General features: G+C 37.6%; 1 protein-coding gene across 1 annotated transcript; it reads right to left on the bottom strand.

Moving 5' to 3' along the window:
• Positions 1-880: 880 nt before the first annotated feature.
• LOC105839947 (protein HIRA homolog) lies at positions 881-8,607 on the bottom strand. Its single transcript, XM_036291239.1, has 11 exons — positions 8,235-8,607; positions 8,091-8,153; positions 7,853-7,963; positions 7,079-7,674; positions 5,637-5,918; positions 5,313-5,569; positions 4,651-5,206; positions 4,035-4,224; positions 3,649-3,933; positions 1,243-1,337; positions 881-1,160 (listed from the first exon to the last, which is right to left on the bottom strand). Exons 1-11 carry the CDS (start codon positions 8,269-8,271, stop codon positions 1,038-1,040), a joined length of 2,595 nt encoding a protein of 864 aa, XP_036147132.1. The 5' UTR covers positions 8,272-8,607; the 3' UTR covers positions 881-1,037.
• Positions 8,608-17,111: the final 8,504 nt, after the last annotated feature.

Below are 17,111 nucleotides of genomic sequence, written 5' to 3'. Positions count from 1 at the left end.
ATCAACCAATCACAGAGCCGTATTAGCATCTTAAGACATTGCTTGAGACGATCTTGAAATAAGATTTGACTATGAATACCGGCCTTTTATGAGGTCATAGGCTGGTATTCATAGTCGAATCTTATTTAAAGACTTCTCAAGTACAGCGCACTCCGTTATTGTCTATATTTTAATTCTGAAGGATTTTTAATTCTGTGTAATCAACAATAAGATTTTTTACTAAAACAATAATCGCATTTAATTGCATGGTAAAACAGACTCATCTCCAGCATCTCCATCAGCTGATTCATCTGCGCAGCCGCCGCCGCAGCCCCCCTGTGTGCCACTCGTGTCCCATTTTAACACAATTTTTAATTAAAATATTTATAAAGATTAAAAAAAAAACAGGAGTTGAAAGTTTAAAACTTAAACTATTAAATACGTTTGGTTTCATTTGAAAAAATTATTATTTTCGAGTCGTACCGAGCGAATGAAAAATGAAGCCAACCTTTTTTTTGCTCTGAATTTTCAATTCACTAAATTGATTAATAAAACTTTCTTTTTGATATTGTAAGTCAAGTGAAAAATACTAAAAGTATTTCTGATTAAGTTTTCATAAAAAATTAAATTTTATCATTTATTAATATTGATAATATTTGGAGGCCAAACTGAGCTGCCCCTGCTCATTGTGCCCTACCTTCCCCTATAAGCTAAATGTCGATGTTTACTAGCATCTTGGAATCCCCCCTTTTACCTGAAAATTTTGAGTTTTATCTATATCAATGTATTACGAATTTCTATAACTTATACAATTATTCACCTACATTTACATTACTTTTCTGAAGTAATTCGTCCATTGTAAATAGCATTATCGACAAAAAGATCAATCCTCTTATAAATGTTAAGATACTAAAAATTGTTTATTCATTATCATACATTTCAAATCACAAATGTTATAAAAACTGTACAGTTTTATGATCATATTCTTTAGAAATATACAAGATATTATAAAAAAAGATGATGCTTTTGGTATAATAAATTTGCACTGTATTGAATCGTTAATTAATTTGATTCTTCAGTGCCGTTAATTGCTCCGAATATTCAAGGTACAACCTTTGCCAACGAAGATGGCCACCGACTACGGCTAGTACATCGCCCAAAAGTTTATGTTTCTTCATTCCCTGTAAGATATAAGATTCCACATAAATATATGTAAATTAATGAATATACAAATTAATTAAAAATTAATATAACCAATATTACCAAAATAACAGGCTCCCATATACTTTTGGAAGCTGACGTATGACTTGGGCCCAAAAGATCATCCAAAATAAGCCTCAGACGTTTCTCCAAACCATCTAAAAAAGTATTGAAAATATAAGCTCGACCTCGTACAAGAAGGGGACCAACTTTTAATCAACAAATTTTGGATTTAATCGCGATTATCATCTTATATATGTCTCAATAATCAATATTGGGTAAACTTTTTAATAAATTTATCAATTAATAATTTCAATTAAAAATTTAGTTCTCGATTATAATAAACAATTAAATTTATTAGTCGCCTAAAAATAAATCTTCAACATTAATCAAATTAAAATTTTAATCGACTGTAAGATGAATTGTATTGGGTAATAAAATAAATTGTATTATGTAATGTGGATTAAATCAATTAATTAATTAAGAAGACGTCGGACCTCACACTGGATTAACGTAACTCAGGACGTTTTTATAAATATCTTATGTATTATATAATATATTTTTATACATATACTTCTGTAATATACTTTTTATAAATGTGTCTTGTGAAGTGAAATACTTATGACTCTTTCTTGGGTATTGTTTTTCCTGATGTCAAAATTTCGATTAAAAAAAATTGTAATTGATACTTTTACATCGCTAATCTAGATATATATAAATAGGCACAAAAGTAAGTGCCTAAGAGATAAAAAATAATTTTCTTCTGTTGATTAAAAGCATGGCGGAGCCGAAGAAATAAAAAATAATTATCTCTTGCTGATTAAAAAATTAATCATTAATTAGTAATCGTTAGTTTTAATCGATGACCAATAGCTTTGAATATTTATAATTAATATAATACATATAATTAAATTAAAATTAATAGTTAACGATTACATCTTTTAATCAACGATGTTTGATTAAAAAATATAATTATTTCAATAATCGATTAAATCATTAATAATTATTAATCATTAATTTTTAATCGAGAATTATTTTAATTAAGTAAAAACTTAGTCAATTTAATTAAACAAAATCATTTGACAATTTAATTGATTACATTAATTATATAATATATAATTATAATTATATAAATTTTAAATTAGTCGATTATTTTAATTGACAAATAAATTAATCGATCAATGCCCTTATTTATATATAACATTTAAAATAAAATAAAATTAGGGCTTGAAATAAAATAAAATTAAACGTTATGTATTATATAGGTATTGTATATAACATTGTCTTAATTTTATACGAGGAAGATTAATTAGAGAGTTAAAAGTTACGAATGAATAATCATGAGATGAGAATAATAATAAACCGTTTCAGAAACTCAATCCAACAGTTCAATACCTGGAAAAATGTTAAATTTTCAGAATTTAATTTTTATTCTTCAAAATCATGAGATTTTCATAGAATTTTATTGATATTCAGGCAAATTTTAATAATTGTTCCTTTGATTTTTTAAAATAATACAAACTTGATTAGTAGTAAATATGGCATCCATTCTCATATGGCTTACAAGTTTTTATGAAAAAAATTAGTGACAATAGAAGATAATAAAGGAGACCCAAAGAATTTATGGATACCGTATAAGGTGCTCCAACAGGTGAGGAAGTTGTTAAACGGTAAGGGGAAAAAAATGGTCCTTTTTTATTCGTTCAGCATCTCTTTCTACAAATTGACACCTTCAGCATCAACAAATATAACCGAAGATATCCGAAGTGCTTGCATTACAGCTTATGTGTAATAATTTTTCGAAGATTCCAAGCAATTTGTATTCAGGCACAAGAATATTCATAACACGTTATACGTTGTTATGTATTCTATAAACCTAAGCTCATACTTAAAATTAAACTTAAATAAATACACAAAGAAATCTTTAACGTAAGTTTTTACATTTAAGGATTTGTTTGTGCGTTAACTTGAGTTTGTTTTTAAGTATAAGCTTAGGTTTATGGTGAGTACATAATGTGTTACGGATGTTCTTGTGCTCCAACTTTTTCCATACTTTAATTTAGGACTTAGCAGATATGAAATATATCTAGTTTTAGGAATCATCGGGTATGTATGGAAACCGCCGACGGTGTCAACTTATGTGTCAACATGAAACAGATATAAAAAGCACTATATCCTCCCTCTCTTATCACAAATTTCACAACCACTTATGTCCATGGATTCTTTGATCCATAAGGAAACCAGGGCTTATTGATACAAGAGGCTAGCATTGCGTTTCATTTATCAGGCGGCGAAAGAAATAATTATTTCAAAATGTCTCATTATAACATAAGTACTATTCCCAAAGTTTTATTTAAACCGAACAAATATTCGAGAATTCTTAAAGAATTTTTTTACAAAATTTTAATAAACTTTATTCAAGAAATATATGAAAAAGAAATATAGATGAAATATGGATTGCATACGCACCTTGCGTTAATAAGAATGACACTAATGCCATGAGCCAATGAACGTATTCTTGGGCACTTCCAAGAGCTTTAGATGTAAGTAATTGTTGTTCCAAATAAGAAACTACGCTTGGTGCGCTATGCGGTAATCGCGGGTTTGGTAAAGTATTTCCGGAGGTTCTGAGCAGTCCTTCTTGCAGTGACGATAAAGGTCCTCTAGGCGCTCTACTGCCAGAAGTGCTCAGTACATTGAATGATGACCATCGCCACACAGGATCCTGACTATCTCCAATTAATAGCCATGTTCCTGTACAAAATACATGTATAGAATCATGTATAAAATATATAATAATCATTATAATCACATACATACAAAAACAATTTTTTAAAATTATTTTTTTACTGTACCCATATCCTTATGATATATATATGCTCGTGCATTAGTAAATGCTACATGAGGCATCCCATTGTACAAGGTACATGACAATAGGGACGTTCCAGGCGTCGCTAAATGAGCAGCCGAAGTTGAAACAATCATTCTGCATGTATTTCCTATTTCCCATACGCGAACTGCACCACAACTTGATATCACCATCACCTATTAAATTATTTTACAGCTATAAAAATGTTAAATATTGTACACACGAGAAAAATAATATAAAACAGTATCAATGTGAAACATTCATGTAAAATTGGGGGTATTTTGTTAAACAAAACAATTAAAAAATTTTTTCTTTACAACTCTTGAAATACAACTTTTATTTAAAAAATGTTTTTCTATCTTTTATACTTCCGACGGTATTCGCTCTGAAAGGGAAAAATCGTTTTTTTTTTTTTTTTCAAAGGGGTATTAATTATACAAATGAATTATATCACTTTCTTCACATAAGCAAATTATATCTAGATTATATATAATTAAGGCTCTATATAATTTTATATCAATATTTAATATTTCAAAAATGAATATATGCTCAAAACAAAAATATTCTCTTATGCACACATAAGAACAAACAAATAAACTTACCGCGTTTCCAACAGCGTGAACTTTCGCCAAGGGTGCCGGTGGCGCCAGTGGCGGTGCTGGTCGGCATCCCTTCGCAGGATGAAATGTGTGGAGACTCCCATCTTCCAACCCCAAGGCTATCACAGCCGGCGATGCCGCCAATGCCACGGCACTGTAACCTAAATAAAGATCCCACGTCGGTTCAGAATCTGTGCCTTTGAACACTTGTAAATGAGCTAGGCCCTGGCTATTGGTGACAGTCACAGCGTAATGACCCGCCTGTTGGGATAACGAGCTAGACGGCTTCAGAGGTGGCAGTAACGTCTGACCTATATTCCTGTCGGGCACGAATTTGGGCTTCTTATTTGGCGAGGAATGGTGTACCTTTAGTATCGTTGGTTCCTTGCGTTTCAATGTAAGCGAGGATCCTGGGGTATCAGCGGTAACTGGTTTTATGGATGATGAAGTGACATTGGGCGCGACTACGTCGTTACGTTTCTCTATCACGATTGAACTCTTGGTTTGTACTTTACTCGTAAACGTTGGTGTGCCTAAACTACCACTGATATTTGTATCTCTAAAAATTGACAAAAACATCACGAGAGTGTATTTAGTATTTCATTAAACAGATAAATAATAAAAAATTTTAAGAAGTAGATAAGTAGATAAAAATATTAACTTACGTATCTGCTGGTGGTGGAATAAACATGGGAGTAATTCTTCTTTTACCATCTGAAGTTCTTGTTTCAATTTGTTTATTAATAGGTCCCTTAACAGGAGTGGTCACGGAGTTGATGGTAGGGGAAATACTAGGAGCAGATGACACTTGAGAGGACTGATTCAACACCGGTTGTTTCAAGTTAAGGAGTTCTGGTGCTTCCATTACCATACAACCTCCTTGAACCAATGGTTTACCATACAATCGTTCATGTAAGCTACTCTATAAAGGAAAGCAACAATTCAATTCTCTCTCAAAATATATGAAAATAATTCGCATATGTAATTACTTGTTCAGCAGGATCAAGAGGTTGTCCCAATTCTTGTTGAGTGAATTCAATAAATACTGCTGTCCCGTCCCAAGAACATGCAGCAAGACGAAGACCACAAGGTGACCAACTAGCATCTAATACAGAATGTGTAAACAACTCGTGAATTACGACCAACGGTCTTTTTAAAGATGTTAACCAAACAGATAAAGAACGATCTCGTGATCCTATTGCAACACAGCAATACTGTTGTGGTTTAGAGGAACCTGGTTGCTTCTTCTGTAGAATATTACCATTAAACCTCTATAAAAAAAAAGTAAAAATTAATTTTACATGTGTGCAGAGAGAATCAAGAAGACTGCAACTTGAAATAACTTGTTGGTTACTGATTTTACAAAAAATTAAATGAAATATATTACATTCAGTGGAATTTGCCACATGAATGTATTTTGATTATTTTATGTTTCAAATTTTTTGATATGAAGATAATCTAAATTTTTCTTTTACTAAAATTATATGATTTTTTTCAGAGTTGAATAGAGAGAGAGTAACTAGTTAAAAGTTAAATAATAAAGTTAAAAAGTATAATATATTGTTTAATTAAGTAAAAATAATTTTAAACTTATTAATTAATTTTAAGTAAGTTAATTTTTCACTTTAACTAGTTATTTTTAACACAAACTTGAAAAATTAATATAACATAATCAATACACAATAAACTTTTTTTCTAAGTTAAAACTGTAGCTACATAAAAGAAAAATACATTGTGAAAACAATATTTCTTTGTTTTTTCAATTAAATTTAATAAATTTATTTGTTATTACGTATAATAATGATCTCGAGTCTAATCTTAAGAAATCAAGATATTTTCTGATTTAATACATATATATATATACATATACCCCCCACACACACATGTGTGTATATGTATTTATATCTCTACATAGATATATTCAAAACAATTTTTGTATTTATTTTTTATACATATATTTTTAATTAATTTTAATTTATTAAAATTTACTCTATAATTTCTTTTATATACGAAGCAGTAGAAGTAGAATATGTGATAAATATTCGGAGAGCAACAATGATATAATATGACTCAATTAATCCAAAGTTACGAAGAGCATAGAGATGTAAAATATCAAAAATTTTAATTTTTGTATTAGTGTCGGAAAGTTTTAAACTTAAGAGTACGGCAGCAAAATTGAAAATTTAATTATATTTAATAAATTTTTTGTTCAGTTCTATTCCAAGACCTTTTGCCCTGAATCCTGAGTCTGTTGCTTTTGCCTAGATGATACAAAAGCCTTTATGGTTCTACATGAAATCATTTTTTTATAAAATCAATAAATGATGAATTATTTCAAATTAGTTCTAATTGACTTCCCTTTCACACTTGAAGTTACATAATTAAAAGTTTAATAATAAAATAAAAGAAAAAATATGTTCATGATACTTACAACGCAAGTCACTGCTTTCCTGTGGCCAACAAAGTCCTTATCTTGTGTCCATCCGTCCCTCTCTATTATTTGAGCCGTAGGTCCTCCTCCATTCATAGCATGGGCGGATACTAGATACTGACCATCCGGACTCCAAGAGAGTCTCAGAACATGAGTTGTACCACCGCATTCATCAAAAGGCTCAGATATCAATGCTGCTTCTGTCCAATCCGTGGTACGCCATACCCTCAGTGTTTTATCATCGGACTGGGATGCCAGATATTTTCCCACGGGATCCCAAGTAATCCCTTTTACAAAACCTGTATGGCCTTTTAATACAGCGACCACTGCAGGAAATTTAGAGGCATCCCATACTATCACGCTGTTATCCACCGAGGCAGAAGCTAACCATGGACTGTGCGGTGCCCACGCAAGATCAAGTACATCAGCCTCGTGTGAACGTAACGTCGCGATACATCGCCAAGTCTCCACACTCGCCTTTCCACCAAAAATTGAACTTCCCCCTGATCCAGATAATCTCCAAATCATAATAAGTTTGTCTACTCCACCTGATGCTAACAGTCCACTATTGCTCCATCGTACACAATTTACGCATGCTGAATAAAAGTAAAAAGCATGTGTATATATATATATATATATATATATATATATATATATATATATATAATATGTGTGTATGTATAGTTATACACCAATAAGTAAATATAATAAACAAGATTAATAGTTAATATAATAAAAAAAATTAATTAAGTTAATAATAAAATTAATTCTTACCAAGATGATTGTCCAATTGGCAAAGCATCTTTGGAACATTAGAGTCTAATTCTGCAGCCTCATCAACCACTGGTTCCATATTCCATATAACAACCCTTCCTGAATCGCCACCTAATATTTGAATATAATAATAAGTACAGGGACAAAATGTTAAGTATTGTTTGTATTTCATTGACATTTATGAACAAATAATTTTAATATCTTTATTTAAAAAAAAGATGTACAACAGAGAATATACCTTGACCACCGGTGGCAAATCTTTTCCCATTGGGATGTATATCGATAGAAAATATCGGGTACCCTAATGAAAAATAGGTATAAAATTATTCTTTAAAATCATAATGAATTATGAAATCATGTGAAAGCAGTAAACATTATGAACCATCGTGAGTAACCCAATTTGGCTTAACCAGCTTCATTTTTTTTGTCGTCCGGGGCTATGTCACTGTTACAACTTGCATAAGCAATCCTTGAATCTTGTTACATTTTAGAACTATGTAAAATCCTGATAAAGAATTATCCCGGCATAATTTAAAAATTCGTACGAGACATAACCTCACATAATCATACACAAAACACACACCACCTCACCCGAGGGAGAATAACCCTCTAAAAAACCCCCTTACACAAAACACATATATAACTGAGAGAGGCCACCATAGACATATTAGAGCACTAGAAAAGTAGGTATTCTTAAGGTGGAAACACATAAAATTACAGGAGCCATAAGGCAGAATGCAGAAGCCATAGCGCATGCGCTATGGTATTACTATGGCCGGTATTCATAGTCGGATTTTATATTTAAGATCATCTTAAGTACTCTCTTAAGATGCCATCAACCAATCACAGAGCCGTATTAGCATCTTAAGACATTGCTTGAGACGATCTTGAAATAAGATTTGACTATACCGGCCTATGGGTGTTTACGATAATGGCTATCCGAGTAATTTTCTCTAGGACCGAAATATATGATAAGCACAGCCATCTACTACTATTATAAATTGTGACAACTCAATGCTGTCTGGTATAGCCAAATCAACATCACGAGAAACCCCACAATAAGGGGTATAGACCCATTTCTCTTACATCCCCAGCAAACACAAAGTTACATGTAACGTGCTTGTTAGTTGTAATTTCCCACTCAATAATATAATTGCAATATAACACACGTGTTATATTACAATTACATTGTTGAGTGGGAAATTACAACTAACAGGTACGTTACATGTAACTTGGTGTTTGGTGGGATCAGTTACGGCTAGAATTTTCGAAAGATTGTTACTTAGAAGGCTCGATACATTTGTTGAGAGGAACAAATTGTTACCAAACATACAATTTGGTTTTAGAAAAGGTAGGTCTTGTGAAGATTGCCTGGCATTGCTAAATATCTTGGTCTATAGAGCGTTTGCTAAGGGAGAAATGACGGGAGCTTTGCTACTCGATATTAAATCAGCATATGATGGCGTTAACTCACAAATGTTATTTCAGTCTATTAATCGGTTGGAGATTCCGTTGAATTATAAATGTGCACTTAGAAATTTTTTAGAACCAAAGGGAGCAAATATTTTCGAGGCAGGAAGATGGTATGGAACAATCCAAAGAGGATTACCCCAGGGATCTGCTCTGAGCCCGCTTCTGTTTAACTTATATGTTAGGGATGTCTTATGGAGTGTACCCTACAACTGTCAAACTATACAATTCGCGAATGATATAGCCATCATATGTTCAGACAATAAGTTGGAAAATATTAAGAAAGCGATTGCATTGTCATTTGTTAATTTGGAGAAGTGGCTAAATTCCATAGACCTTGAATTATCACTTAATAAGACACAATGTATTATATTTAATAGGAAAAAGAACCAGGTTAACGAAGGATACATCCGACTTGATAATAGATCTATTGAACTAGTGAATAAAGTTAAATATCTTGGTGTTACTATGGATGCGGGCTTTAGATGGGGAGACCATATAAACGAGCTAAAAAATAAATCAAAAGCGTATACAAATATTCTAAAATGGATATCGGGCCCTTCATGGGGGGTGGGTCCACTCGATAGTATTCGATTTGTTAATTCCACAATAGAGGCCCAAATTGAATGGGGATGCCTATGGTTTTATAGTACCGCAGACTCTCATATAAAATGCTTAGAGAAGGTGCTATGTCAGGCGTATAAAATAGCGATGGGATTACCTCGTTCAACACTTAATAGAGTGGCATGGAAATATAGTGGTCAGGCCAGTATTTCTAAAAGAATTAGGATAAAATCAGATAAATACCTATGTAAAATAATCCAACTTAAAAGGTTTGTTATTATTAATAAGATTAAAAACTTGCACAGCCTGATAATTTCTAAGAGAGTAGCTAGAAGAAATATACCATTTATTGTGAACAGATGGCCACAAATAGAATCCTTCGAGAAATCCTTATTTCAGTGGGATATACACCCTGCCTACACAAGATCTGATTACTCTATATTTATGAAAACCGAAATTGACCTAAGGTCGGGCCCCATGGCTCTGCGTTGCAACAACCCGAATATCGCCTTTGACAATTTAATTAATTTTACTAAATCCTCAGATCAGGAACTAGCAATCTTTACAGATGGATCAAAAACTCCCTTAGAAAATGGCGACTCATTGGTGGGCTGTGCGATTTATATCCCCAGTTGGGAATGTTGTTACAAATTCAAATTGCACCAACATTCTAGTTCGTTCTCCGCAGAATCCATAGCAATATTGAAGGCGGTAGAGTTTGCCCTAAATAATGAGATCTCAGAGATTAATATTTGCACGGATTCTAGAAGTAACTTAGATGTTTTAAAATCTTCGACGGATCTTCAGAAAAATACATGCAAAAATTTAAATCCTTGGTTTGATAAAATTAAAAAACTAATGATAGTGGCAAGAGACAAAGAATATAAAATAAGATTTACATGATGCCCTGCGCACAAAGGGATAAATGGTAATGAGATAGCGGATAGGACAGCTAAGGAGGCCGCACTAACAGGGGAAAGGGATTGCGAACTTGTTTTTGTTAATGTATCAGAGGTTATTTCATCATTGAACGGCAATTATAAACAGGCTGATAAAGACTTTCTTGATCGAATAAATGTCAATACTGGCAACCATTTTATGAACAACTTCTCAGAGTGGAATATTAGACGTATATCTAAGTATAATCTTCCAAGAACCCTTTCTTGTATCCTTTCTAGACTGGTTACTGGATATTCCTATACCAATGCAACAAAATTCAAATTTGGCTTAATAAATTCACCGGATTGTGAATGTGGATGTCAGTTTCAGGACATTAATCATATATTTTGGATATGCCCTAATTTCACACAGAAAAGAGGGGACCTTTGTAATAAGTTGTTCGAATTAAAACTTTACGCTCCATTTACGGTAGAGTATTTGATACTAAACTTGAATAAACAAATTGCTAAGGCAATAGTGGAATTTATAATGGATAGTGGAATAAAGCTATAATGAATGATATCTTTTAATCTTAAGTGTAACTTGTTTAATATAAGTACGATAATTATCAATCTTATCGAGTCCAAAAGCCAAAGGATTGTCCTTACTAGTTGGAGATAAAGGCAGTCACCACAAGAGAAATAAGCGAGGAAAAGAAGAAAGAAACAACATTATAAGGCAGACAATAAGGGCGCAGTCATTCCCCCACGACTGTAGCCCCATTGGCTATATAAAGCGTGGTACTTTACTCCAAGAGGGGCAGAAATCCATTGGGCGATAAGAAAAAGAAGAAGAAGAACATCACGAGCAAGTTGCGAGTTGCGAGTTCCGTGAGTTTGTAGCAGGTAACCTAAAAAGTACGATATAAATATAATAAATAATTTGATTGATTATTACAATTAAAAATATTTTATTTTTAATGTATAAGATTATTAACTTTATTAAAATAATAATTATATGTAACACAATCATGTATTTTTAAAGTATTGTCTAAAATAATATTAAAGAGATTATTTTATTTACAAATATTTTTTCTGTCTATCAAGTTTCTATCATAACGGTATTATTTTAAAACCTAATATAATATTTTAATTAAACATTGATTCTCAATAAATGTTATTATTTATTATTAATAACTAACATATATATTAGAAGAGTCATCTTTTATTAAACAAATGGTGTTAACACTTTAAAACAAATGAGATAAATGATGTAAAATTACTAAATAAATCATTATTAATAATATTTTTTAGATTACAAGTAAAATAAAAATTTAAGTATAAATATTTTTCTTTCTTGTAACAACTGTTAATGATAAGTTGCATGGTGTTATCATTATTTTATTTAAAAAATCATATATCTTTATGTATAAATATTATGCATAAATATTTTACTAATGTGAGACTAATAATAATGTTTACAATAAATTTTTTTAATTTGTAGTGCAAGTGCATAGTAAATTAAGATATACTGTATTTATAAACACATGTTTATAAATACGTTTAAATAAAATAACATTTATAACATTAATAACATTTATTAAGAAACGGATATACTACGACGCGATAACAACCGGTACTTCCAACGAAAGTGAGAGTGATTCGGGCGTTTGTGATAATTAACGACGCGATACAACCGACACCTCGAGAGTCACGGACGACTCCTTTTCTTGATTTTTCCGTATTATCGGAATTAACGCGACGCGGGCGCGATTGCTCGAGGCCACGCGCGAGTGACCCGGGCGTTGTATCGAAACGTCTCGAACCGATCACGCGACGCGGCAACATTGTTTGCGCGCGACTGACCATCGCGTTGGTCAACGCGAGCGTTTCCGCCGACACGCGCGCGAGTGTGTTAAGACGTGGATGAGTGAATGTGTGAGTGCGAGGCGAGCGTACCATTAAGGGCGCATAAGGGCGCTGAGGGCCCAGTGTAACCAAGTGTTTAAATAAATATTTTAGTGTTGTGAAACGCACTTGTGATTATTCCGCACCACACACCCCCACGCGACGTAATTGACGGCGATCCAGACGACCCGACCGAGGCGAACCGAAGGACGACCAGGCGGGCGGACGCTGAGACTGACCTTGGCGGTAATCATCGGTCAAACCGACCTGGCGACCACATGGACTACGCATCACTGCAACACGGATTATACGTTACGTAGGAGCGTAACGGTAAGCTAACAATTCGGATAAGCGTTGATAAGTGATATTTACGGGGAACGCGGGAACGCGAGTGCCTCGTCCGGCTACAGTGGTATTGCGCGCGAGCGTGACGCGCGGTCCGACCAAACCTAAGAACGCGAACAATCTTCTCCGGAAGGCTGCGTCACACCGACGACTTCGGTGGTAGAAACGAGGTCCGAGCCTGATTCACATCGTCGAGGTAGTGTTGCAAACGGGTAGCGCTTCGGCCAAACCACCCTAGACACTAGCGTCAGAAGCTAACTGCGAACAGGCGCGATAAACAACAATAACCAAAATGGCGACCGTGACAGGACCGTGCTAGAATCGCGAGCGCGTAGAGTCCGAGTAGCGTAAAGTGAAACGAAGCGCGACAGACGCGTGAGATACGCGAGCGCGAGTAAAAATTGAGCGAATCGAGATAATTGAGTTCCCGACGTAATTAGAAATCAAGCGCGAACGAGAGGTGAAGCGTGACCGTGAAGCGACGAGTTTGCAAACGTAAACAAAGGACCGAAGATCGCAGGGCTCAAGGGGAGACTCCGAGTGTTGACAGCTTGCGAGGGAGGTCGACGAGCGAACGAGCGCGGGTAAATAGAAGGCACGATAACCGAAGTAGCGCGGAAAAGCGTAAACAGCGCGAGAATTGACGTATAGCGCGAAGATAGTAATTAGAACGCGAGAAAACACGCGAGAGAGCGTAGAGTAACGCGGGAACGTAAGTTAAAGTGAGATAGATAAAGTATTGACAACCCAAAGGGTTAAGGCGCGAAAGTAGGCGCGGAAGTGTCAAAAATCGATAAATACACGTGAAAACGCGAATAGAATAGAGCGGCGCATCTTTGATATAAAAGCCGACAAAGGAATCAAAGAGCGAGCCGAAAATCGATAATTGCACGTGAAAACGCGAGTGAAACGGAGCGGCGCATCTTTGAGTTAAAGCCGACAAAGGGATCAAAGAGCGAGCCGAACGTAGAGTGAGACAGCGATAGTGCGGGCGCGACATCAAAGCGTGCCGACATCGTCGAGATAGGAACGCAAAAACGCGGCATACTTTTGTAGAAAGCCGACAAAGAGATCAAAGGAGTTCCGAACGAAGAAAGAGACGGAGATAGTCCGAGCGAGACGGACCGATAATACGGTACCGTAACCGTAACTGCTACCGATAGACACGAGTTCTATATTACCGACGGTGGTGAACCCCGACTATACGACTTACCGATCCGCTGATAAATTTCCGATTACCACGCGAGTCGCGAGGTGTCTGCGAGTTCGTTTATCACGCGAGTTGGGTGAATCGTGCGAGCGACGCGCGACCTAACCTCGAAGTTTTTTACGGGCTGTTCAACGGCGCGGACCGAAGTGAACGCGACGCGAGGAATTCGGCGACGGTGAAAACGATTTACGGACGCGTTAAGGGCGAGTTTGGCGAGGAGCCGACCGACCCGAGCATCGAGTTGTGCAAACGCGCGATTACGGGGAAATGACCGACGAAACGGCCGACACACCGAAGAAAAACCGCAGCGGTAGAATACGTTCGGAGATAATCAATCGAAAACGTGAGGTGACCGTCATGTCCAAAGACGAGCGCGATACGGGCGAGTACCCGGAGACGCAGTACTTTGACGTGGGACAGGCGGCGGGCGATAGCGATGACGCGCATTTTACGGCCGAAATGGACCGAAACAACGGTGTTTTGCGCGATAAAGGTGAGAAATCGAGCGCAATGCGGTCAAACTTATTCGAGATGATCGAAAGGCTGCACGAGCGACTCGACCGGTTAGAAGCGATTAACCACGGACGAAGGACCGACGAACGCGATTACGGCGCGGTAGGGACGAAGCGGCGAGTGACGATCGAGATACCCGAGGAATCGAGGAGTGTCGACGTCCACGCGAGTGAAAAAACGCTAAACCCTAGTGAATCCGCGGGCGTGAGTCGAGTTCCGGGTCCGGTTGACGCGAGTAAAGTGAAGTGCGATGGTGACGAGACCGACCGAGACCGACCGATCGATGTGAGCGAGGACGCGAGCGCGGGCGCATATACGATTGCGGGAGTTCGATTACCGAGAGGTGGTTGGCTCCGTAACCCGTTCGACGAACTGTGCTATCGAGGTCGCTCCGACAAACAGAACCCAATGGTGTTTCTGCGGCGATTCGAGGCAACGGCGTCGTACAAGCGCGTAAGCGACGACGAACAGCTCCATTATTTCGGTAGAACGCTGAAGGACAGCGCGCGGGACTGGTTCGGCGTTACCAGACCATCCACGATAAGCGAGGCTAAGGCCGAATTTAAGCGATACTACTGGGGTCGCGAGGCACAAACGTTGATACGCGAGCGACTCTATATCGGTAGATACGATCCGAAAAAAGGGATCTTGATGGCGGAATACGCCATGGCGGTGGCGCAACAGGCGCGTATGTTGGAACCGCCGATGAACGACGCGGACGTGATAAATTTGCTCCGTAGTCATTACGTAAACGAGGTAACGCGCGAGATTAGACCAAATACGGTACAAACGATGAACGAGCTGTTGGAAACGCTCGATTCCATCGAGTTAGCGCGAAAAGGCAGAGGAGCGATGGCGAACGCGCGAGAACGCGAGTCAACGACCGCGGTGGACGCGAGTGCCGCGAACGCGACGAGATACGCGAATACGCGCGGTATGGGAAGAGCGAGGGCCCTGACCATGGGACCCCGAACCGATACAACGGGTGACGACCGTACATGGCGGAGATACCCGAGAATATGGGACGATAACCCGAGAATGCGAGCGATCACGACGGGCGACAGACAACCGAGAGAGCGAAACGATGGCGACGGTGGATTCGACCGAGCGCGCGTTGCGACGCGAGTGCGCGACGGCGCGGAGCGTGCGACCAACCGGTACGGTAACAGCGCCATTCGTACGGGCGGAACGGCGTCCAATAGTGAAACGCGCAAGGGAAACGTCGTAATTACCGAAATTTCGGATGAGGACGAGCGAAACGGCGCGACTAAGCCGAACGCATCGACAGGAGAGATGGACGCGAGGAAAAAGCGTCTGGCTGCTATTAAATTCACACCGCGAGACGAGAACCGAGAAATCGTCGAGCGAAACGGCGAAACGACCGATAGAAGTCTGAGCATATTGCGAACGGAGACCGTGTTACGGGACTTAGACGAGTTATTCGCAACCGAGATAGCAAAGGAGCAAGCGGAGCCCGAGGCACCGATGATGAGCGTGCGATTCGGTAGCTTCGAGGTGAGAGCTTTGGTCGATACAGGGGCGCAATTATCGGCGCTGACCAAGGAATTGTACGACGTACTGAGCGACAAAGGTAAGACATTGGACACGATTCCGATAAGGAGGTTCATACTGCGAGGAGCATTTGCGGAGAAGGGAGCCGTAATCACGAGCAAGGTACGGTTAGAATTTACATACTTAGGCGATACATACGATCACGAGTTCTATATCGTGGAACGCATGGTTTATCGGATGATACTCGGTTTAGATTTCCAAATCAAGTACCGAATGCGTATGAAATGCGACGAGAGCGGCGCGAGATTCGAATTCGATCCGACAGCCGTGGATAACGCCGTGGCAAAAGTTAGAAACGCGTCACGAATAAACGCAATGATTTTGAACGGTGAAGTGGAGAGTTTAGAAGCGATATTACGCGATAACGAGGAGATATTTAGACCGGAGATCGGCGAGGTCAAGCATTACCGGCACGCTATCGTGTTAAATTCGGAAAAACCCTTTAAGGGAAAGACCTACCCGATTCCAGAGAAGCATTATGGTGAGGTAGCGAAGCACATCGACCGACTCGAGGCGCAAGGTATCATAGAAAGGGCCGCGACACCGTATATCAGTCCTTTGGTGGCTGTGATAAAGCGCAACGGTGAGATACGGTTATGCCTAGACGCACGGGAATTGAATAAGCGTACGGTCGACGATCACGCACAACCACCGACGATTGAGGAGGTATTCCGACGTATCGGACGAAAACGATATTTTACGACACTGGACGTGTCGCAGGCGTTCTGGCAGATACCCTTGGAGCCAGATTCGCGAAAGTATACGGGTTTTATGTTTAACGGACAGTCGTACGTGTTTC

Source organism: Monomorium pharaonis, chromosome 8 (genome assembly GCF_013373865.1).
Source record: "Monomorium pharaonis isolate MP-MQ-018 chromosome 8, ASM1337386v2, whole genome shotgun sequence".
Taxonomy (NCBI): domain Eukaryota; kingdom Metazoa; phylum Arthropoda; class Insecta; order Hymenoptera; family Formicidae; genus Monomorium; species Monomorium pharaonis.
The sequence above is the reverse complement of the archived record's forward strand: the minus strand, read 5'-3'. Positions and strand labels throughout refer to the sequence as shown.

Coding starts and splice junctions, on each gene's coding strand:
- LOC105839947 (XM_036291239.1), bottom strand. CDS start 8,271: ATGAAGCTGGTTAAGCCAAATTGGGTTACTCACGATG. Junction 8,154..8,234: donor AAATTGGGTTACTCACGATG/GTTCATAATGTT, acceptor ATTTTTCATTAG/GGTACCCGATATTTTCTATC. Junction 3,934..4,034: donor TATATATCATAAGGATATGG/GTACAGTAAAAA, acceptor TATTTTGTACAG/GAACATGGCTATTAATTGGA.